This window comes from Hemitrygon akajei, chromosome 30, assembly GCF_048418815.1.
Source record: "Hemitrygon akajei chromosome 30, sHemAka1.3, whole genome shotgun sequence".
In the NCBI taxonomy this organism is placed as follows: domain Eukaryota; kingdom Metazoa; phylum Chordata; class Chondrichthyes; order Myliobatiformes; family Dasyatidae; genus Hemitrygon; species Hemitrygon akajei.
The window spans coordinates 1,786,051-1,809,353 of record NC_133153.1 but is presented as its reverse complement, the minus strand read 5'-3'; the positions used below and the strand labels follow the sequence as shown (position 1 = coordinate 1,809,353).

General features: G+C 41.8%; 1 protein-coding gene across 3 annotated transcripts in view; it reads left to right on the top strand.

The window, feature by feature from the left end:
* Positions 1 to 23,303, top strand: part of cep152 (centrosomal protein 152) — a 228,502-nt gene that overhangs the window by 152,348 nt on the left and 52,851 nt on the right. For all 3 annotated transcript variants that reach the window (XM_073032844.1, XM_073032843.1, XM_073032845.1), the window contains 3 exons: positions 2,110 to 2,289; positions 7,910 to 8,191; positions 13,930 to 14,061. In XM_073032844.1, the coding sequence (XP_072888945.1) occupies positions 2,110 to 2,289; positions 7,910 to 8,191; positions 13,930 to 14,061 (594 nt within the window). The remainder of the gene's footprint in view (positions 1 to 2,109; positions 2,290 to 7,909; positions 8,192 to 13,929; positions 14,062 to 23,303) is intronic.

Genomic DNA, 23,303 nt, shown 5'->3' with positions numbered 1-23,303 from the left:
TGAATAGTGTAAAGGATTGTTGAAGATTACAGAGAGACATTGATGGGATGCAGAGGTGGGCTGAAAAGTGGCAGATGGAGTTCAACCTGGAGAAGTGTGAGGTGGTACACTTCGGAAGGACAAACTCCAAGGCAGAGTACAAAGTAAATGGCAGGATACTTGGTAGTGTGGAGGAGCAGAGGGATCTGGGGGTACATGCCCACAGATCCCTGAAAGTTGCCTCACAGGTAGATAGGGTAGTTAAGAAAGCTTATGGAGAGTTAGCTTTCATAAGTCGAGGGATAGAGTTTAAGAGTCGCGGCGTAATGATGCAGCTCTATAAAACTTTGGTTAGGCCACACTTGGAGTACTGTGTCCAGTTCTGGTCACCTCACTATAGGAAGGATGTGGAAGCATCGGAAAGGGTACAGAGGAGGTCTACCAGGATGCTGCCTGGTTTAGAGAGTGTGAATTATGATCAGAGATTAATGGAGCTAAGGCTTTACTCTCTGGAGAGGAGGATAAGAGGAGACATGATAGAGGTATACAAGATATTAAGAGGAATAGATAGAGTGGACATCCAGCGCCTCTTCCCCAGGGCAGCACTGCTCAATACAAGAGGACATGGCTTTAAGGTAAGGGGTGGGAAGTTCAAAGGCGATATTAGAGGAAGTTTTTTACTCAGAGAGTGGTTGGTGCGTGGAATGCACTGCCTGAGTCAGTGGTGGAGGCAGATACACTAGTGAAATTTAAGAGAATACTAGACAGGTATATGGAGGAATTTAAGGTGGAAGGTTATATGGGAGGCAGGGTTTAAGGGTCGGCACAAAATTGTGGGCTAAAGGGCCTGTACTGTGCTGTATTGTTCTATGTTAATCAAGTGTCTATCTTTAATCACACAGATGAGAAAATCTGCAGATACTGGAGGTCCAAACCAATGCTGATGAAGGGTCTCAGCCCAAAACATGACTGATTAAGGCTGATTTATACTTGTGCATTGCATCGACGCTGTAGGTTACGTGTACCCTATGCCATACCTACACTGTACCCTACACTGTAGGGTGACTTGCACCTCTTCAGAAGAGTTACTCACGTGTTGCGGCGATGCAGATCGCAACAACTGGTCCACTTGGTAGCATCGCATTTCCTCCTACGCATTTCCGGTTGCTTCTTCTCCACCATGTCTGTAGGCTGTGCGTACACCAATGCAAAATAGATGAACCAAATTGTCAAATCTACCTGCCAACATGCAAAAATGTTTGAAATGCATTTCCTCATCCGTCTCTCGCAAAGAAACTCAACACAGTGGCATAGAAACCCCACCGCCAACTAGCACTTTGGCGCACACCAACGCATGCTCGCTACGGTGTAGACCGACGCAGAAGTGAAAATCAGGGTTACGGCGTAGGCTGCAGAGTAGCCTGTACGCACAAGTACAAATCAGCCTTTACTCTTTTCCATAGATGCTGTCTGGTCTGCTGAGTTCCTCCAGCATTTTGTGTGTGTGTGGTTATGTTTAATTTCCTCTTGTCAATAACAGTATGTATTTGATATTTTGCCTGTTTTCAGTTTGTTATTTATACACTGTTTGAATGAGAAAACTTAAAAAGAAAATAATTTAATAGAAATTGAATTTGAAGAAAGGCCAGTTTTTGTATTTATTTACTGTGTTGTCCCTTTGCCTCTGAAAATCAGGGTTCAAGTTCAGTCACAATATGATCCTAAGTTAAAGCCAATTTGAAGAGATTTCTCACTTCCTTTTTATGGTTTCTTATCCACTGATAAATGAATCCACTTTGTGAAATGGAAATATTGCACTGGAAATATTGCCATTCATATGAGGAAACATTAGTGTGAGTTAACTTCAAAATACAGTGTCAGTTAACCAAATTATTAAATCATCTTTCTACGCATTAGTAGAAAGAATGTACTGGTAGAATAATGTACAATTCCTGTGGCCCTGGGCCATAACATCCAGTGTGCCAAATATTCAGAAAATAGCAAATTTTGACCGAGGCTTTCTTTACAGTGTTAACACTCATATCAGTTGGAGAAGGTGTATTTGCACTTGGTCGTAAATACAATTGCTTTGTTTGTACAGTAACTGAATTATATATTTACATTTTTCAGTTAAAAAAGACATTTTTAGCAGAATTGCAAGAGAATTTGAATGGGCTTAATGAAAAACATGAGACTGCAATGCAAGCTGCAAAACAACAATGGATGAGAGAAGAAGAAACCAACATGAAGTTACAAGTTGAGAGCCAATTAAAGCTAGCCAAAGCACAGTGGCAAGAAGAACAGCAAAAGGTAATATTCTTGACAATTACCGTAGATGTCGGATTATAAGCCGCTACTTTTTTCCCACATTTTGAACAGCTTTGAACACTGCGGCCTTTAATACGGTGCGGCTAATGCATGATTTTTTTCATGCCGCCCAAAACATTTTGCCTCGTAACAGTAGACCAATAAAATTGATGAGTAGTTCACAGAGGTCCAATTAAATTGTACGATAAATCAAGCGCACTTTCACAATTAAATTATTGTAAATCAGTCATTTGTACTCACCCTCATCAACATGGAAAACACTCGAAGAAAAGCATTGTGCTGCCTTTATGGCAGTTATTTAGTTTATAATATTTTCGCTTAGTAATTCATTTTCTAGTTAAAGTTAGAAGTGTTTTAACTATATTTGTTTTCTGTACTACATCGCGGGATGCTATGACGTCACACCCGGTTTCGCCGCGTCTTGTGGGAAAAATGCCGTTTGCGATAAACGGGAAGGGGGGGGGAGCGCATTATGCGAGCGGCATTGGATCTGAGCGAACGCTGCTTTTAAGTTAAAGGTGATCAATAACTTTTCCTGGTAGGCTGCAGTATATATATTTTTTACCAGTCGTTAGGAGATATTGGAATGTTGTTCAGTAAAAAAGTATACGCAACGTATATTTAAAAGTAGCCGCGTTACAGGCACGGTTTGAAAAAAAGCATTTGCAATATGTATTTGTTTATGTTACCATATGGATTTAATTAAAAGTTAAAAAATCCTCACGTGTAATATCTTTCTGTGTAAATATCTCATATTACAACGTGGGACACCTGCGGCCGAAAATCCGGTGCGGCCTAAAATCCGGTGCGGCCTGTACAAGTACAAAATTGATTTTCTTTCTAAAATTAGAGCCAGCGGCTTTTAATCAGGTGCGCTCTGTAGTCCGGAATCTACGGTATATGAATGTAGGAAAAATGTAATTCGATGCTGAGCTGTGCAGAGATTATGAATTGTGCCTTTTCTTAATGATATATCTTTTGTATACTCAAAATTTCCCTGCTGTTTCTTTAAAACAGTAAATTATTGATTTACTTGTTTATTTATTATGTTTTATTTTATTTATTATTTTTCTCTCTCTGTTTGATTACGTATTGCATTGAACTGCTGCTGCTAAGTTAACAAATTTCACGTCACATGCCCCTGATAATAAACCTGATCCTGATTCTGAAAAGTTTTTTAATGCTTTTTTTAATGATTGTTTTGTTTGATTTTATTTTATTTTTTAAGTTGTGTATTTTATTGTGACTGTAATTTTGTTTTTCCAACTACTTCCACTCTATCGAAGAAAATAAGACATGAGGTCATTTGGCCCATTGAATCTGTTCCGTCATTCAGTCATGGTTGATCCTCCTCTCCTCCCCCCCCCCCCCCCCCCCACTTCATTCCCTGGCCTTTTCCCTGTGAGTTTTGATGTTCTGTTCAATCAAGAACCTATCAATCTCTGCCTTAAGTACATCCAATGACCTGGCCTCCAAAGCTACCTGTGGTAATAGATTCTACAAATTCACCACCCTCTAGCTAAAGAAATTTCTCCGCATCTCTGTTTTAAATGGACACCCTCTATCTATCCTGAGGCTGTGCCCTCTTGTCCTAGAGTCCCCCACCATGGGAAACATCATTTCCACATCTATTCTGTCTAGGCCTTTTAACATTCGGAAGGTTTCAGTGAGATCCTCCCCATTATCCTTCTAACTTCCAGTGAGTACAGACCAAGAACCATCAAATGTTCCTCGTATGACAACCCCAGAATCATCCTTGTGAACTGTTCCTGTACCCTCTCCAATGCCAGCACATCTTTTCTAAGATGAAGGCCCCAAAATTGTTCACAATACTCAAAGTGCATCCTCACCAGACCCTTGTAAACCCTCAGCATCACATCCCTGCTCTTGTATTCTAGCCCTCTTGAAATGAATGCTAACATTCCATTTGCCTCCTCACCACTGACTCAGCCTTCAAGTTAACCTTTAGGTTGCTCTGCACAAGGACTCCCGAGTCCCTTTGTAACTCAGGTTTTTGAATTTTCTCCCCATTTAGAAAATGGTCTGCACATTTATTTCTACTACCAAAGTGCATGACCATGTAGATAAGGTAGTTAAGAAAGCTTATGGGGTGTTAGCATTCATAAGTGGAGGGATAGAGTTTAAGAGACGCGATGTAATGATGCAGCTCTATAAAACTCTAGTTAGGCCACACTTGGAGTACTGTGTCCAGTTCTGGTCGCCTCACTATAGGAAGGATGTGGAAGCATTGGAAAGGGTACAGAGGAGATTTACCAGGATGCTGCCTGGTTTAGAGTGTATGGATTATGATCAGAGATTAAGGGAGCTAGGGCTTTACTCTTTGGAGAGGAGGAGGATAAGAGGAGACATGATAGAGGTATACAAGATATTAAGAGGAATAGACAGAGTGGACAGCCAGCAGCTGTTCTCCAGGGCATCACTGCTCAGTACAAGAGGACATGGCTTTAAGGTAAGGGGAGGGAAGTTCAAGGGGTATATTAGAGGAAGGTTTTTCACTCAGAGAGTGGTTGGTGTGTGGAATGCACTGCCTGAGTCAATGGTGGAGGCAGATACACGTGAAGTTTAAGAGACTACTAGACAGGTATATGGAGGAATTTAAGGTGAGGGGTTATATGGGAGGCAGGGTTTGAGGGTCAGCACAACATTGTGGGCCAAAGGGCCTGTAATGTGCTGTACTATTCTATGTTCTATGTATTTTCCAGAATTGCATTTCATTTGCCACTTTCTTGCCCATTCTCCTATTCTGTCTTAAGTCCTTCTGCAGCCTACCTGTTTCATCAACTCTACTTGTCGCTCCACCAGTCTTGTTATCAGCTGCAAACTTGGCAACAAAGCCATCTATTCCATCATCTAAATCCTTGATATACAGTATATAAATAAAGCTGTCCCAACATCGACTCCTTGAGGAACACCACGAGTTACTGGCAGCCAACCAGACAAGGATCCTTTTATTCCCAGCTGTTACCTCCTACCTATCAGCCAATGCTCTAACCATATTAGTAACTTTCCTGTAATACCATGGGCTGTTAACTTGGTAAGCAGCCTCATGTATGGTACATTGTCAAAAGCCTTCTAAAAGTCCATATATACAACATCCACTGAATCCCCTTTATCTATCCTACTTGTAATCTCTTCAGAAAATTCTAACAGGTTAGTCAGGCAAGATTTTCCCTTAAGAAACCATGTTGACTTTGTCCTATCTTGTCTTACTTCACTGTAGATTTTAACAGACTTAAATATGTTCCATTACTTGTAACACTTTACATTGTTATTTTACATAAACACACTGACTTTTCCTGATTTAAATTTTAAAAGCTATGTGGCTTAACAAAATGGTAGTAATTCCTCATTTCACGTCCAGTTCAGTACTCCAAAGAGTAATTGTTGCCGGATACAATATCGTGACCATAAAGCAGGGGTGTCAAACTCATTTTAGGTCACGGGCCGGATTGAGCAAAATGCAGCTTCATGCGGGCCGGATCAGTCGGACGCGTGCGAACGCAGCTTTCGTTGCCTCCATTTTTTCAGCCTGCTCTCATGTGTCTCAGTCTCTGCTATAACTACAAAGTGTTTCACTTTACAAATTCCGTTTCTTATGAAGAAGACTGCCGAATAAACACTAAAAACCCTGAAAACCTGGTACCTGAATAAACTCAGCATTAGCCATATCATACGCCATAGGCGCTTCGATTACTGGGGCCAGCTTTAATAGTAATTAGATATTATCTTGCGGGCCAAAGATAATTCCACCGCGGGCCGGATTTGGCCCACGGGCCTTGAGTTTGACATATATGCCATAAAGCAAAGTTCTAAAAGTAGCAAAGCAGCAGTGACAATAATTTTCATATTTAATTATGTTTGTCTTTTGTATTTTGTGGGAATCCTTATTCCTTATTGGTCATCTGAGAGGGCAGATTTTTACGATGTTGATTGCTTTTAGTGTGTAGAAAGTTCCTCATTCCAAAAAATTGAAGCAGTGAGAACTTGTAATGTGTAGTTTTCAGGACAAAAGCCCATCTATTATGATGTCATTAGACCAGAATCGATGCCCAGGTTTGGATGTAGTCATCAGAAAGTCCCGTTTGCATGCTAGGTGACTATGAAAATGCATCTCTGCTAATTTTAGGTACTGTCACTGACATTTCCTGAACTTTTTTTCCCATAAACATAAAAAGTTCTTAGATTGCATAATTTCTGTTCATTGTATGTAACATGCCAATAATGGCCTCAGGTACTGGGAAATTGAAAAGGTGCTTTGTCATGCAAGTATTTGTGCTAATCCTTATTCATAGAGGTTGTGAATGTTTAGTATCTATTGAAATGGCAAGTGTTCAATAGTCAATTTAATAGTTTAATTTACCAGACTGCATGATAACAATAGAACAGTTGATATAATTTACTTGGACTTTCAGAAGGCTTTTGTCAAGGTACTCCATGAGAGGCTAATAATAAAACTACAGGAGGTAGGGATTCTGGGTAAGGTGTGCAAATAGATGCAGAATTAGCTCAATAACAGAAAATAATGAATTATGGAGAGAGGATTATTTTCATACCTAGAAGATGTTTAAAATGGAGTTCTGCAGGAATCGATTTTGGGGCTGATGCTGTTTTTAATTTACATTAATGATTTTGATAAGCACATTAACCAAATAGACTAAAGTTTGTGGATAACCCAAAATTGGGTGGTGGGGGCTAATTACATTCAAGTAGCAGAATCAATACAGTTAGATCTAAACAAAATCCAGATGTAGCCAGATAAATGGCAGATGAAATTTAATGTAAGTAAGTGTAAAGTATTACATATAGGAAGTAGAAAAATTAGCTATAAATATATAGTGGGGGTGTGGGGGATTGAGTTCAAAAGGATTTGGATGTCCTAGTAGACGCATCACTATCAGCATCTAGGCAATACACATGTGCTGAGGAAGGCCAATTGAATGTTGCACTATGTAGTGCGCTCAGTGGAGTTCAAATCAAGGGATGTTCTCCTTAAGCTGTATAATGCACTTGTGAGGCCACACCTTGAAGGCTGTGTGCAATTTTGGTCTGTATTGTGTGAAGGCACTAGAGAGATTCCAGAAAAGGACAACTAGATAGTCCAGATGATCTGGGTATGAGCTTTAAAGAAAGGTCGAAAGAATTAAATCTTTTTAGCCTAAGTAGGAGTAGAATGAGAGGAGACATGATAGAAGTGCTCAAAATCATGAAGGATATCAGTAAAGTGGATGCCAGCTGCTACTTCAAAATTAGTCCATCATCAAGGACACAGGGCCATAGGTGGAAACTGGTTAAAAAGAGATGTCAGACTGGCATCAGGAAGCATTTCTTTACAGAGTGAGTTGTGGACATAGGAAACAAATTACCGAGTTGTGTAGTTGAGACTGGTACCTTAGAGATTTTCAAATCTAAACTAGATTGTTATTTCAACACACTATGTGAATAAGAATTGGACCAGCTTTTTCGGGGTGAATGTTCTTATCAAAAAACTTTATAATGTTCTAATATTCTAATGTTCATTAAAATCTCATTGAGGGTGTTGTAATTCTAGATATTGTTTTGTTGTGTCCTTTCTTGATTTTAGGTTACAGAATGTGTGATACGTGCAGTTGAAACAGAATGGCGTCTTTGTCTTCGTAAAGCCATGGAACAGAAGGCTTCTTCAAAGAGAGAGGAAGTTTGTGATAATCAGGAAGCAATTAACAGTGAGGTTTATATATGCCAAGAATTAGAAGCTTGGCCTCCAAGCCATAATTTGACAATGGAGCAGCAAACAAAGGAGGAAAGAATAACAGCAGTTAATGAGGCGTTACAAAAAATTGAACTAGAACTGCAGAAGAAGTATGAAGATAACGTGGCCAAACAGGCAAGATGTGAAAATTGTACCTCTATATAATGTGAAAAGACACAATAAGAAGAGTTCTAAAGAAGTTACTATTTAATTGGAATGAATTGGAAAAAATTTCAAGCATTTCTTAAACAGAAGAGATACTGCAAGTATTAAGCAACACAATGCTGGAGAAACTCAGTCGGAGAGTATCAACAGAGCAGAATAAGCAGTCGACTTTTTTGAGCTGAGACCCTTCATCAGGATTGGAAAGGAAGGGGACTGGCTGAAGTATCATCTCATCTGGAGCAATGGCTTGGGGGTCTGAAAGATAGTCCATCTAATAATTACTCCCCTGTCCACCCCCACCTCTTTTTTCTATTCACATTCTGCTTTCTGGCCTGATAAGAATATAAGAAATAGGAGCAGGAGTAGGCCATCCTTGTAAGTGTGAGGTGATGCATTTTGGAAGAACAAACCAGAAGACTGAGAACAAGATTAATGGTCAGTTACTAAAGAGTGTGGATGAACAAAGGGACCTTGGGGTTCAAATCCATTACCATATAACCATATAACAATTACAGCACGGAAACAGGCCATCTCAGCCCTTCTAGTCTGTGCCAACGCTTACTCTCACCTAGTCCCACTGGCCCGCACTCACCCCATAACCCTCCATTCCTTTCCTGTCCATGTACCTATCCAATTTTACTTTAAATGACAATACCGAACCTGCCTCTACCACTTCTACTGGAAGCTCCTTCCACACAGTTACCACTCTCTGAGTAAAGAAATTCCCCCTTGTGTTACCCTTAAACTTTTGCCCCCTAACTCTCAAATCATGTCCTCTTGTTTGAATCTCCCCTACTCTCAATGGAAAAAGCCTATCCACGTAAACTCGATCTATCCCCCTCATTATTTTAAATACCTCTATCAAGTCCCCCCCCCTCAACCTTCTACACTCCAAAGAATAAAGACCTAACTTGTTCAACCTTTCCTTTAAACTTAGGTGCTAAAACCCAGGTAACATTCTAGTAAATCTTCTCTGTACTCTCTCTATTTTGTTGACATCTTTCCTATAATTCGGTGACCAGAACTATACACAATACTCCAAATTTGGCATTACCAATGCCTTGTACAATTTTAACATTACATCCCAACTCCTATACTCAATGCTCTGATTTATAAAGGCCAGCATACCAAAAGCTTTCTTCACCACCCTATCCACATGAGATTCCACCTTCAGGGAACTATGCACCATTATGCCTAGATCACTCTGTTCTGCTGCATTCTTCACTGCCCTGCCATTTACCATGTATGTCCTATTTGGATTATTCCTACCAAAATGTAGCACCTCACACTTATACATCCCTGAAGGTCGCTGCGCAGGTTGATAGGGTAGTTAAGAAGGCCTATGGGATGCTAGTCTTCATTAATAGGGGGATTGAGTTCAAGAGTAGAGAGGTCATGTTGCAACTCTGCAAATCTCTGGTGAGACCGCACTTAAAGTATTGTGTTCAATTCTGGTCATCTCATTATAGGAAGGATGTGGAAGCTATGGAGAGGGTGCAGAGGAGATTTACCAGGATGTTGCCTGGTTTGGAGAACAAGTCATATGAAGCAAGGTTAGCAGAGCTGGGACTTTTCTCTTTGGAGCGTAGATGAATGAGAGGGGACTTGATAGAGGTCTACAAGATTATGAGCGGCATAGATAGGGTGGATAGTCAGTACCTGTTTCCCAGGGCACCAATAACAAACACCAGAGGGCATATGTACAAAATTAAGGGAGGGAAGTTTAGGGGAGACATCAGGGGTAAGTTTTTTACACAGAGGGTTGTGAGTGCCTGGAATAACTTGGCAGGGATGGTGGTGGAGGCTAAAACATTAGGGGTATTTAAGAGCCTCTTGGACAGGCACACGGATAAAAGTAAAATAGAGGGTTATAGGGTAGTGTGGGTTTAGTACTTCTTTTAAGGATTATATGGGTCAGCACAACATGGAGAGCTGAAGGGCCTGTACTGTGCTGTAATGTTCTATGTTTCTATCTGGCCCATCAAACCTGCTCCACCACTCAATAAGATCATGGCTGATTTGGCCATGGACTCATCTCCACCTACCTGCCTTTTCCCCTTAACCCTTAATTGCCCTACTATGCAAAAATCTATCCAACCTTGCCTTAAATATGTTTACTGAGGTGGCCTCCACTGCTTCATTGGGCAGAGAATTCCTCAGATTCACCACTCTCTGGGAAAAGCAGTTCATCCTCGTCTCCATCCTAAATCTACTCCCCCTGAATCTTGAGGCTATGTCCCCTAGTTCTAGTCTTACCTGTCAGTAGAAACAACTTTCCTTCCTCTATCTTATCTATCCCTTTAATAATTTTATATGTTTGTATAAGATTTCCTCTCATTCATGTGAATTCCTGCAAGTACAATACCAGGCAACTCGATCTCCCCTCATAGTCTGACCCCCTGATCTCTGGAATTAACCTGGTGAACCTCCTCTGCACCACCTCCAAAGCCAGTATACCCTTCCTCAAGTAAGGAGACCAGAACAGCATGCAGTACTTCAGGTGCAGCCTCACCAGTACCCTGTACAGTTGCAGCATAACCTCCCTGCTCTTAAATTCAATCCCTTTAGCACTGAAGGCCAGTGTTCCATTGGCCTTCTTGACAGCCTGCTGCACCTGCAAACCAACCTTTTGTGATTCATGCACAGGCACCCTCCAAGTCCCCCTGCACAGCAGCATGGTACAATTTTTACTGGTCTTCCATTTTTCCTTCCAAAGTGGATGACCTCGCATTTACTAACATTGTACTCTGTCTGCCAGACCCTTGCCCACTCACTTAACCTATCTATATCACTTTGCAGACTCTCTGTATCTTCTGCACAATTTGCTTTTCTACTCAACGGTGGTGGAGGTGGATATGATAGGGTCTTTTAAGAGACTTCTGGATACATACATGGAGCTTAGCAAAATAGAGGGCTATGGGTAACCCTGGGTAATTTCTAAAGTAAGTACATGTTCAGCAAAGCATTCTGGGCCGAAGGGCCTGTATTGTACTGAAGGTTTTCTGTGTTTCAATGTTATCCAAGGCTGGCTCTCCCCACCCTAACTGTCCTTGCTTTTAACTGGAATATAGTTTTGTGGAACATCACAAAAAATCTCTTAGAAAGTCTTCCACTGTTCCTCAACCATCCCACCATATAGCCTGAGTTCCCAGCCTACGCTAGCCAAATCCTCTCTCATCCCATTGTAGTCCCCATTGTTTAGGGTCTCAGCCCAATATGTTGACTGTTTATTTCACTCCATAGATGTTGCCTGACTCTTGAGTTCCTCCAGCATTTTGTGTATGAAGCATACCTTTTCCTTTAATGTCTCAACTGTTTTGAGACAGGGTTTCACACAAAAACTATTTTGAAGTAGTGTAAATGTGGTATCCATATCAATGGAGGAGAGAATTGCACAAGAACAATTGAAAAGAACAACAGTGGGCATTTTGGCCCCTTGAACCAGCTCACCGTTCAACAATCTGATCTTCCAGTTTTCTGTCCTGTATGAATACACCCTTTGATTCCTCCAGGACCTTTAATTGTCATTTCCTAGTTTCAATGAATGATCTTCCATAGTCTGCTTGAGTAGATATTCCAAATAGTTAGCATGCTTTAATATGAAGAATTTTTCTTGCATTCCTCAGTGGCTGCCCTTTATTTTGGGATTGCCATAGTTCTGCCAGGAGCTACACCCTTTCTGTATTTATCCTACTGCAGATTTTCTCTTGTTTATGATTTGATCACTGCTCTGCGAAGACTTTTCCAGGGATGCCTACCCTGAAGAAGTTTAAATCTTCCCTTCGACAAGAGTTCAGTGAAACTCTCTCTCACTGTGATCCCTGCTGCTTTCCAACTCTGACCACATGCTTACCCAGACCCACTACTTTCTCAAGCCTTCAGTAATGCCTCTCCACCTTCAACATTTCCCATCCCCTTGTCCCTCTCTCATGTTATCTCCTTGCTCGCCCATCACCTCCTTCTAGTGTGCCTCCCACCCCCTCCTTTTTTCTTTCTTCCTTGGCCTCCTGTCTCTTTCACCAATCAACTTGATTCACCAAGCTCTTTGCTTCATCCCTCCCCTTCCAGGTTGCACCTGTCGCATGGTTTTTCTCTCTCCCCTCTCCCCACCTTTCAAACCTACTCCTTAGCATTTTTTCTCCAGTCCCACCAAAGGGTTTCAGCCCGAAATGTTGACTGTACTTTTTTCCATAGATGCTGTCTGGCCTGCTGAGTTCCTCCTGCATTTTGTGTGTGTGTTGCTATAATCTGCTGAGACGAAGCGCAGACTAGGTGATCACATTGCAGAACATCTGTGCTTCGTCTACCATGACTGGAGCTCCTGCTTGTGAGCCATTTAATTTCTGCCATTCCTGCACTGGTACATCTGTCCTCAGCCTCCTCTGCTGACAGGGTGAGGCTAAACATAAACTAGAACAGCAGCTCACATTCTGACTGGGTAGTCTATAACTTGATAGCATGAACATTGAATTTGCTAACTTTCAGTAAAGTGTTTCAATTCTTACTCTCTCTAATCTACCTAGTTCCACCTTTACTCTATCCCATCACCTAATTTCTTTCACCAGCTCCATCCACTCCATCTGCCCATCACCCATGCACTCCTCTCACTGTATCCCTTCCCCACCACACCACCTCCCTTATTCGATTTTATCCTGCACTTATCCTATAAGATTCTATCACCTGCAGCCCTTGGTCACCTCCACCTATCACCTCCCACACTCTGTTTCTATCTTCATCTTCCTTTTTCTGCCTATCACCCTTCCTTCCCTGAATCCCATCACTTGCCAGCTCTTGTTCCACCTCTTTATCTCCCCTATTCCCAGTGTAATCCAGATAACGCATCTTGACCCAAAATGTCAACTATCCACTTTCATCTACACATGCTTCCTCACTCACTGAGTTCCTCTTGCATCTTGTTTCTTGGAAGGGACTCAGCCATTCAGCTGTCTATACTGCCTCAATTCACTTCCACTCGTCAATCAAGTAAATTCCTATAGTCCTGGCCCTGAAGTAGTAAGCCTCTCTTTTACTTCCTCCTATCAGCTATACCCTTTTACCCAGGTACTGCTTCATGGGTCTTAATGTTGAAGTTGGTCAAGTGAATGGAACATTGTGATGTAGGTTCTCAACCCAAAATATTAACCCAGCCCTGACCTCAACTGTTGCTGCCCAATCCACTGAGTTCCTCCAACAAACTATTTTTTGCTGTTGTGACAGCATCTACAGTCTCTCGTGTCAACACTGTGTAGTCTACTTATCAAATTACTTATGAACAACACTACTCGTTAGCTAAGGCAGAGGAAAATATGACGTTTGGTATAATATTTTACCCCTTCATTTGTATTACTTAAAATAAGTCATTCTGTCTTATTAACCTCTGCACAGTGAGAAAGGACTTCAGAAGTACTTGGGGAATTGAACTTGGTTGACTTTTTTCAAAGATATTTTACAAATTGAAATTGACCCTGTAAATCCAAGAAATTGACCATAAATGAATGAAAATCCGAATTTTGTGGTGAAGCAGCTATAGCTTAAATTTGAAGGTTAATTATTTGAGAATTGAACAATTCTTTAAAAGCTTGTTTTATGGATCAGAATACCTAGTTAATCATTTAACATTATTTGAAGGAAAACTTTTTTTAAACTGTAAAATTTTGGAAGAGTAAGTTAAAGTAAGTATGATGAAATAACATGTCTTATTTTCTAAGGTTGAAATAGCATTAACAAAAGCTCATGACCGTTGGTTGGAAGAATTGTGTGATATGCCTGAGTACAGGGCCAATTTACAAATTGAGGAAATGAAGTGGAAGAGAAAGTATGAAAAAGATGTAGCAATGCAGGTAAAATGTTTCAGCCTTACCATTTTACCTAGACTGTCAAAATAGGCTATAAATAATGTTTATCATTTGAGAAATTTAAAAAGATAACTTTGAGATTTTATTTTATTCAGAAATGATGAGACTTACTGCAACTTTTACTAAAATATTACTTGTAATCATTAATACCCAACTTGTCTAGAATTTCTTCTGTTTGTTGTGCTAAACATGTGCTGCATACAACACTAGCACTCTATTCAAAACTGATGTTAAAAATTGCACTATAGTGGTTTAGAACTCTCTAGCACCTTATCTGGCTCCCAGCTGCTATATCTTCACCATGCTGATCATTAGGAAAGAGTCATTCACTTGTTATGTGTTGTGTTATCTGTCTTTCCTTAACCATGCTTGTTCATGACAAATTTCGCTGCAGGAGTGGTTTGCCATTGCCCTCTTCTGAGCAGTGTCTTTACAAGATAGGTGACCCCAGACATTATTAACACTCTTCAGAGATTGTCTGCATAGTGTCAGTGGTTGTGTAACCAGGACTTGTGATGTACACCAGCTGCTCATATAAACATCCTCCACCTGATCCCATGGCTTCACGTGACCTTGTTCAGGGGGCTAAGCAGATATTACCCCTTGCCCAAGGGTGACCTGCAGACTAGCAGATGGAAGGAGTGCCTTACACCTTCTTTAGTAGAGATATATCTCCACCCCGCCACCCAAGTTAGGAAGGATGCCAGGCCTTTAAAGGTGCTCTCCCCTTGTACCTGCTAAATAGCTACAAAATATTGTGTAGTGCAGCTGAGTGAAACTGCAAGGTGGGAGGAAATATGCAGGAATCCTCTTCATAGGTATCTGTCATGATTGAATCCACGCATTGAGGAAGATCATTGAGATAGAAATCACAACAGAGCTTTTTTGTACTTTGTGGTGAGAGTTCAAACATGCTGATTATTGGAAACAACTGCCTTGTGCTGTGTGCTGAGCAATTTTGTAGGAGTAGAAGTTCTTTAATTGGTATCTCATTGCCAATCTTAGTGCACCATGTTCATAGTTTGTCAATCTTCAGTGAAGGTTAGTCCAGGATAATGCTTTCCTTCAACAACTACTTCACTAATTGCTGATCAATCAATATCCACCATCTCTCCTTAAAAAAAAACCTCCTTAAGCCCCCCCCCCCCACCTTAAGGGTATGCTTTCTAGTATCTGACTTCCCATCATGACTGTCTACCTTATCTATGCTTCTCTCAGTTTTATACACTTCTATCAGATCATTTCTGAACCTCAGTCAATCCAAGTTTGTTCAACCTCATTTTATAATTAATACTCTCTAATCCAAGTATCCCCTTGGGGAATCTCTTCTGCAACCTCTCTAAAGCAAAACCTGCACATCCTTCCTGTAATGCAGGGACCAGAACTGTACACAACACTCCAAATGTTGTAGATCAGTGCTGCTAAAGGTTGTGACATTTATCATAAACTTCCCATAGTGCAATGTTTCAAATTGTCCAGGCTGTCTGCTATTTATCTATCCACATTCCTGACTGGTTTGCAATCCTGCTGAATTTCACTTCTGTAGTGGTGGCCCCATTCTTGAAGGAGGCAGAAGAAAGGAAAATTAAAGGCTAGTTCACCTTTAATCAGTGGTTGAGAAGAGTATCGGCAAGTACTGCAGTACTTGGAGTATTGTGAGCAGTTTCGGGCCCCTTTATCAGTGAAAAAATTTGGTGGCATTAGAGAGGCTCCAGAGGAAGTTCATGGGAATGATTATGGGTATGAAAGGGTTAACGTATGAGGAACAGTTGATAACTCTGGGCCTGTAGTCACCAGAGTTCAGAAGAATAAGGGGGTAGATCTCACTCAAACCTATTGGATATTGAAAGGTCTGGATAGAGTGGATGTGGAGAGGATGTTTCCTATAGTGGGTGAGTCTAGGACCAGAGGGCACAGCCTCAAAATAGAGGGATGTCCATTTAGAACATCATGAGAAATTTCTTAAGCCAGAGGATAGTGAATCTGTGAAATTCGTTGCCACAGGTGGCTATGTAGACCAATTCATTGTCTATATTTGAAGCAGAAGTTGATAAGTTCTTGATAAGTTGATGAGCACTTCAATTTTTACAGGGAGAGGGCAGAAGAATGGATTGAGAGGAATAATAAATCAACCAAGATGAAATCACAGAGCAGGCTGGATGGGTGAATGGCCTAATTCTGCTTTTATGGTTTTATCTGCTGTAGACCTATTTTACCGGAAGGCAAATTGCAGCAAATATAGATCCTTGCTTAGATAGGGGTTAATTCTAGCCATGATCAACCTCTCAGAGCACTTCACAGTAAATATGAGTGCAACTGGATGATAGTCATTGAGGCAGCTTGCCCTGTTCTCTTTGGGCACCAGTGAGGTTGCTGTCCTTTTGAAGCAGGTGGGAAACTGCAACAGTGAGAGATTGGAGATGTCCTTGAACACTCATGCCAGTTGGCTTGCGCAGGTTTTCATTGTCTTATCTGGTACACTATTGTAGAGCTAAATCATTAACTCATTATTCTTGATCATAATCCTAAAACTAATGAAGACAAATACACCAAAAGCCTTCTTAACCAATGTGTCTACTTGTGCTGCAAACTTGAAGGATCTTTGAACGTGCAACCCAAGATCCCTCCAATTTTCCACACTTTTAAGATTCCTCCCATTACCTCTGTTTTCAGTCCAAGTTCAATATTCAAAAGTGTATCACTTCACTCTTTACCAGATTGAATTCCATTTGCCCCCTCTTCTCAGCTTTGCACCCTATCAGTGTCCATGTGTAATCCTGAACACCCAAACAAGTCAAGTCAAGTCAACTTTTATTGTCATTTCGACCATAACTGCTGGTACAGTGCATAGTAAAAATGAGACAACATTTTTCAGGACCATGGTTTACATGACACAGTACAAAAAACTAGACTGAACTACGTAATAAAAAAAAACACAGAGAAAGCTATACTAGACTACAGACCTACACTGGACTGCATAAAGTGCACAAAAACAGTGCAGGCATTACAATAAATAATAAACAGGACAGTAGGGCAAGGTGTCAGTCCAGGCTTCGGGTATTGAGGAGTCTGATAGCTTGGGGGAAGAAACTGTTATATAGTCTGGTCGTGAGAGCCCAAATGCTTCAGAGCCTTTTCCCAGATGGCAGGAGGGAGAAGAGATTGTATGAGGGGTGCATGGGGTCCTTCATAATGCTGTTTCCTTTGCGGATGCAGTGTGTAGTGTAAATGTCCGTGATGGCGGGAAGAGAGATCATCTGAGATGATCTTCTCAGCTGACCTCACTATCTGCTGCAGGGTCTTGCGATCCGAGATGGTGCAATTTCCGAACCAGGCAGTGATGCAGTTGCTCAGGATGCTCTCAATACAACCCCTGTAGAATGTGATGAGGATGGGGGGTGGGAGATGGACTTTCCTCGGCCTTCGCAAAAAGTAGAGACGCTGCTGGGCTTTCTTTGCTATGGAGCTGGTGTTGAGGGACCAGGTGAGATTCTCCGTCAGGTGAACATCAAGAAATTTGGTGCTCTTTACGATCTCTACCGAGGAGCCGTCGATGTTCAGGGGGGAGTGGTCGCTCCATGCCCTCCTGAAGTCAACAACCATCTCTTTTGTTTTGTTCACATTAAGAGACAGGTTGTTGGCTCTGCACCAGACCATTAGCCACTGCACCTCCTCTCTGTAAGCTGACTCATTGTTCTTGCTGATGGGACCCACCACGGTCGTGTCATCAGCGAACTTGATGATATGGTTTGAGCTGTGTGTTGCAGCACAGTGGTGGGTCAGCAGAGTGAACAACAGTGGACTGAGCACGCAACCCTGGAGAGCCCCCGTGCTCAGTGTGATGGTGTTGGAGATGCTGCTCACGATCCAGACTGACTGAGATCTCCCAGTCAGGAAGTCTAGGATCCAGTTGCAGAGGGAGGTGTTCAGGCCCAGTAGGCTCAGCTTTCCAATCAGTTTCTGAGGGATGATTGTGTTGAATGCTGAACTAAAATCTATGAACAGCATCCGAACGTATGTGTCTTTTTTGTCCAGGCGGGTGAGGGCCAGGTGGAGGGTGGTGGCAATGGCGTCATCTGTTGAGCGGTTGGGACGGTATGCAAACTGCAGGGGGTCCAGTGAGGGGGCAGCAGAGTCTTGATATGCCTCATGACGAGCCTCTTGAAACACTTCATGATGATGGATGTAAGTCAGGGGTGGGCAAACTTTTTGACTTGTGGGCCACAAAGGGTTCTAAAGTTTGACAGGGGGGCCGGACCAGGAGCAGATGGACGGAGTGTTTTGGTAATACACCTCATAAGAGAAAATAAAATATCATGGGATATGTAGAAAACATGTGCTTTAATTTCAATTGAAAATGAACAAATGCATTACAACAAAATATCTGTCTTTGAAGTCCCATGGTATTTAGCTATTTATTGAAATGACTTTTAAAACACTGAAAATTAAATGAATAAAATACAGCTTTTTTTAATAGTAACAGTTATTATTTTAAAGCACTGAAAATTCTGTTATCCTTCAAGATATTATCATCATCACTCTCCTCCTGACTGTCTTTATTTCAAAAACGGTAGGAGATGCAGGTCTACTTGTCCTGCTCCTTCTTATTCAATTGTCCCCTGTGCCAAAACTCAACAACGACCAGCACAAGGACAGAACAGTGACAGCGCGCCAGTATGCGGAGCGCGTTATTTGATCTGGAGCGCATTTTTTATTTTGAGAACGTACGTGCACCTGCGCACTACTCATGTCCATCACTTAACAGAAATGACATGTAACATGTAAGGCTTATTGAAAAAAATATTTTCAAATGCATTTTTTACATAACACAACGAAGAAACTTATTTTTAATTTCAGTGGGAACAGTGTTGTTGGTCTCCCTTTTTAGCCAGCGCATCAAAGTCTGGATTTAGTTTTGTTGTGGCGATTCTCAGGATGGATCTGAGGTGTTAACAAGGTTTATTAATATAATTTCATCAAGTTCTGCGGGCCGGATTAAAAAGCTTAACGGGCCGCATATGGCCCGCGGGCCGTAGTTTGCCCATGCCTGATGTAAGTGCAACGGGACAGTAGTCATTTAGGCAGGACACTGAAGACTTCTTCGGCATGGGGATGATGGTGGTGGCCTTGAAGCACATTGGAATGGTGGCGCTGCTCAGGGAGATGTTGAAGATGTCAGTGAGAACATCTGCTAGCTGGTCTGCACATCCTCTGAGCACTCTACCAGGGATGTTGTCTGGTCCAGCAGCCTTCCGTGGGTTGACCCTGCACAGGGTTCTTCTCACGTCGGCCACGGAGAGACACAGCACCTGGTCATTCGTAGGAGGGGTGGACTTCCTTGTCGCCACGTTATTTTCAGAGCAAGGTCAAGGTGGTCGGGTCTTTGGCACTGAGTATGGCTCAAGGGTGGGAGATGAGGCATGTTGTGGTGACAGGGAATTTGTTAGTTAGGGGAACAGACAGGAGCTTCTCTGGGCAAGATGAGATTCTCAGATGGTACGTTGCCCACAGTGGCCAGGGCCTGGGACATCTTGGATCGAGTCCTCAGCATTCTTAAATGGGAGAATAAACAGCCAGAGGTCATGGTCCATGTAGGTACTAATGATGTGGACAGAGTTCTGCATAGAGAGTTAGGTGCTAAGTTAGAGAGCAGGACCTCCAGGGTTATGATCTCAGGATTGATACATATTGATGCAACTATAAAGAAGGCAAGACATTGACTATGTTTCATTAGGAGTTTGAAAAGATTTAGTTTGTCACATGAAACACTTGAAAATTTCTATAACTATATAACAATTATAGCACGGAAACAGGCCAGCTTGGCCCTTCTAGTCCGTGCCGAACGCTTACTCTCACCTAGTCCCACCGACTTGCACTCAGCCCATAAACCTCCATTCCTTTCCTGTCCATATTATACCTATCCAATTTTTTTTTTAATGACAATATCAAACCTGCCTCTACCACTTCTACTGGAAGCTCGTTCCACACAGCTACCACTCTCTGAGTAGAGAAGTTCCCCTTCGTTTTACCCCTAAACTTTTGCCCCCTAACTCTCAACTCATGTCCTCTTGTTTGAATCTCCCCTACTCTCAGTGGAAAAAGCCTATCCACATCAACTCTATCTACCCCCTCATAATTTTAAATACCTCTATCAAGTACCCCCTCAACCTTCTATGCTCCAAAGAATAAAGACCTAACTTGTTCAACCTATAGATGTACTGTGGACAGTATTCTGACGGGCAGCGTCACTATCTATAAGACCATAAGACATAGTTGCAGAAATTAGGCCATTTGGCCCATTGAGTCTGTTCTGCCATTCTGTAATGGCTGTTCCATTTTGCCCCTACTCACTCCCATGGTCCATAACCTTTGATGGCGTGTCCCATCAAGAACCTATTAATCACCACCTTAAATATATCAAATGAACTGGCCTCCACAGCTGCTTGTGGTAATTAATTCCACAAATTCACCACCCTCTGGCTAAAGAAATTTCTCTGCATCTCTGTTTTAAATGGATCTCTATCCGCATCTCTATCCGCTTGCTCTAGACTCCCCCACAATGGGAAACATTCGTTCCACATCTAGTCTGGTTTCAATGAAATTCCCCCCTTGTCTTTCTAAATTCCTGCGTGAACAGGCTCAGAGCCATCAAATGTTCCTCATATGATAACGTTTTCAGTCATGGAATCATCCTCTGAACCCTCTCTCATGGCAGCACATCTTTTAGATAAGGAGCCTAAAACTGTTCACAGTACTCAAGGTGAGGCTTCACCAGTGCCATATAAAGCCTCAGCATCACATTCCTGCTCTTGTATTCTAGACCTCTTCAAATGAATGCTGCATTGCATTTGTCTTCCTCATCATCGACTCAACCTGCAAGTTAACCTTTAGGGTGTCAGCAGGTTGGGCAGCATCCGTGGAAACGAACAGTCAACGTTTCGGACCGAGACCCTGAGGAAGAGTCTGTGCCTGAAACATTGACTGTTTGTCTGCACGGATGCTGCCCGACCTGCTGAGTTCCTCCAGCGTGTTGTGCGTGTTGCTTTGACCCCAGTATCTGTAGAGTATTTTGTGTTAACCTTCAGGGTATTTTGCACAAGGACTTCCAAGTCCCTTTGCAACTCAGATTTTTGAATTTTCTCCCCATTTAGAAAATAGTCTACACAGTTATTTCTACTACTGAAGTTCATGGCCATGCATTTTCCAACACTATAATTAATTTGCCATTTTCTTGCCCATTCTCCTAATCTGTCTAAGTCCTTCTTCATCCTACCTGTTTCACCAACTCTAGCTGTCCCTCCACCAATCTTGGTACCATCTGCAAAATTAGCAACAAAGCCAGCTTACAGAGAGGAGATGCAGTGGCTAACGAACTGGTGCAGGGCCAACAACCTGTCTCTTAATGTGAACAAAACAAAAGAGATGGTTGTTGACTTCAGCAACCACTCCCCGCTGAACATCGACGGCTCCTCGGTAGAGATCGTAAAGAGCACCAAATTTCTTGGTGTTCACCTGACTTTGGCATCAGTTGTGGGAAAGTTATTGGAGGGTATCCTAAGGGACCAGATATATAAGTATTTGGATAGACATGGACTTATTATAGATAATCATCATGTCTTCGTGGATGGTAGGTCATGTCTAACAAACGTTGTAGAGTTTTTCGAGGCAGTTACCAGGAAAGTTGATGAAGGCAAGGCAGTGAATGTTGTCTCCATGGAATTTAGTAAGGCATTTGACGAGATCCCGCATGAGAAGCTGGTCAAAAAGCTTCAGTCGCTTGGCATTCAGGATGAGGTAATAAATTGGGTTAGACATTGGTTTTGTGGGAGAAGCCAAGAGAGTAGTCATACAGGGTTGCCTCTTTGGCTGGAGTCCTGTGGCTAGTGGGGTGCTGCAGGGATCAGTGCTGGGTCCTTTGTTGTTTGACATCTATGTCAATGATCTGGATGATAATGCAGTTAACTGGATCAGCAAATTTGTGGATGGCACCAAGATTGGGAATGTAGTGGACAGTGTGGAAGGCTATCATGGCTTGCAGAGGGATGTGCATCAGATGGTAAAATAGGCTGCACAATGGAAGCTGGAATTTAATGCAGACAAGTGCAAGGTTTTGCATTTTGAAAGGACCAACCGGAGTAGGTCTTACACGGTGAATAGCAGGACACTTCAGAGTGTGGTCGAACAAAAGGATCTAGGAATACAGGTACATAATTCGTTGAAAACGGTATCACAGGTAGATTAGGTTGTAAAGAAAGCTTTGGCATATTGGTCTTCATAAATGAATGTATTCAGGAGTATTGTGTGCAGTGTTGGTCACCTACTTGGAGGAAAGATATAAACAAGGTTGAAAGAGTGCAGAGAAAATTTTCAAGGATGTTGCCAGGTCTGGAGGACCTGAGTTATTAGCAAAGATTGAATAGGTTAGGACTGTATTCTTCAGAACATAGAAGATTGAGAGGAGATTTGATAGAGCAAGATAGGGTAAGTGCAAGCAGGCTTTTACCACTGAGGTTGGGTGGGACTACCAGAGTCATGGCTTAAGGGTGAAAGGTGAGAAGTTTAAAGGGAACATGAGGGAAAGCTTCTTCATTCATAGAGACATGAGAGTGTGGAATGAGCTGCCAGGACAAGTGGTTGATGCAAGCTTGATTTCAGCATTTAAGAAAATTTTATATAGATACGTGGGTAGTTGGGATATCAATGAATATGGTCCTGGTGCTAATAATTGGGAAAAGGCAGTTAAAATGGTTTTGGCATGGACTAGTTGAGTCGAAGAGCCTGATTCTATGCTGTATTTCTCTCTGACTGTATGACCCTAACTTATTCACTACGCTATCAACCTTTGTGTCAACAAACATGAGAAAATCTACAAATGCTGAAAGTCCAAAATAACACACACAAAATACGGGAGGAACTCAGCAAGCCAGGCAGCATCTATGTAGACAGTCGACATGCTCAGTATTAGTTGTTTACTTTTTTTATTAGTATTTGCACATTGGATGTTTGTCGGTCTTTGTTATGGTCTTTTTTGGATTTTATTGTATTTCTTTGTTTTTCTGTGGGAGTCTGCAAGAAAATGAATCTCAGGTTGTATATAATATGAATACTTTGATAATAAATGTGCTTTGATTTTTGAAACTTTGACACCCCATCTGGTCCTGGAGACTTATCTATCCTAATTCTTTTCAAAAGTTTCAGCAAATCCTCTTTCTTAACATCGACGTGTT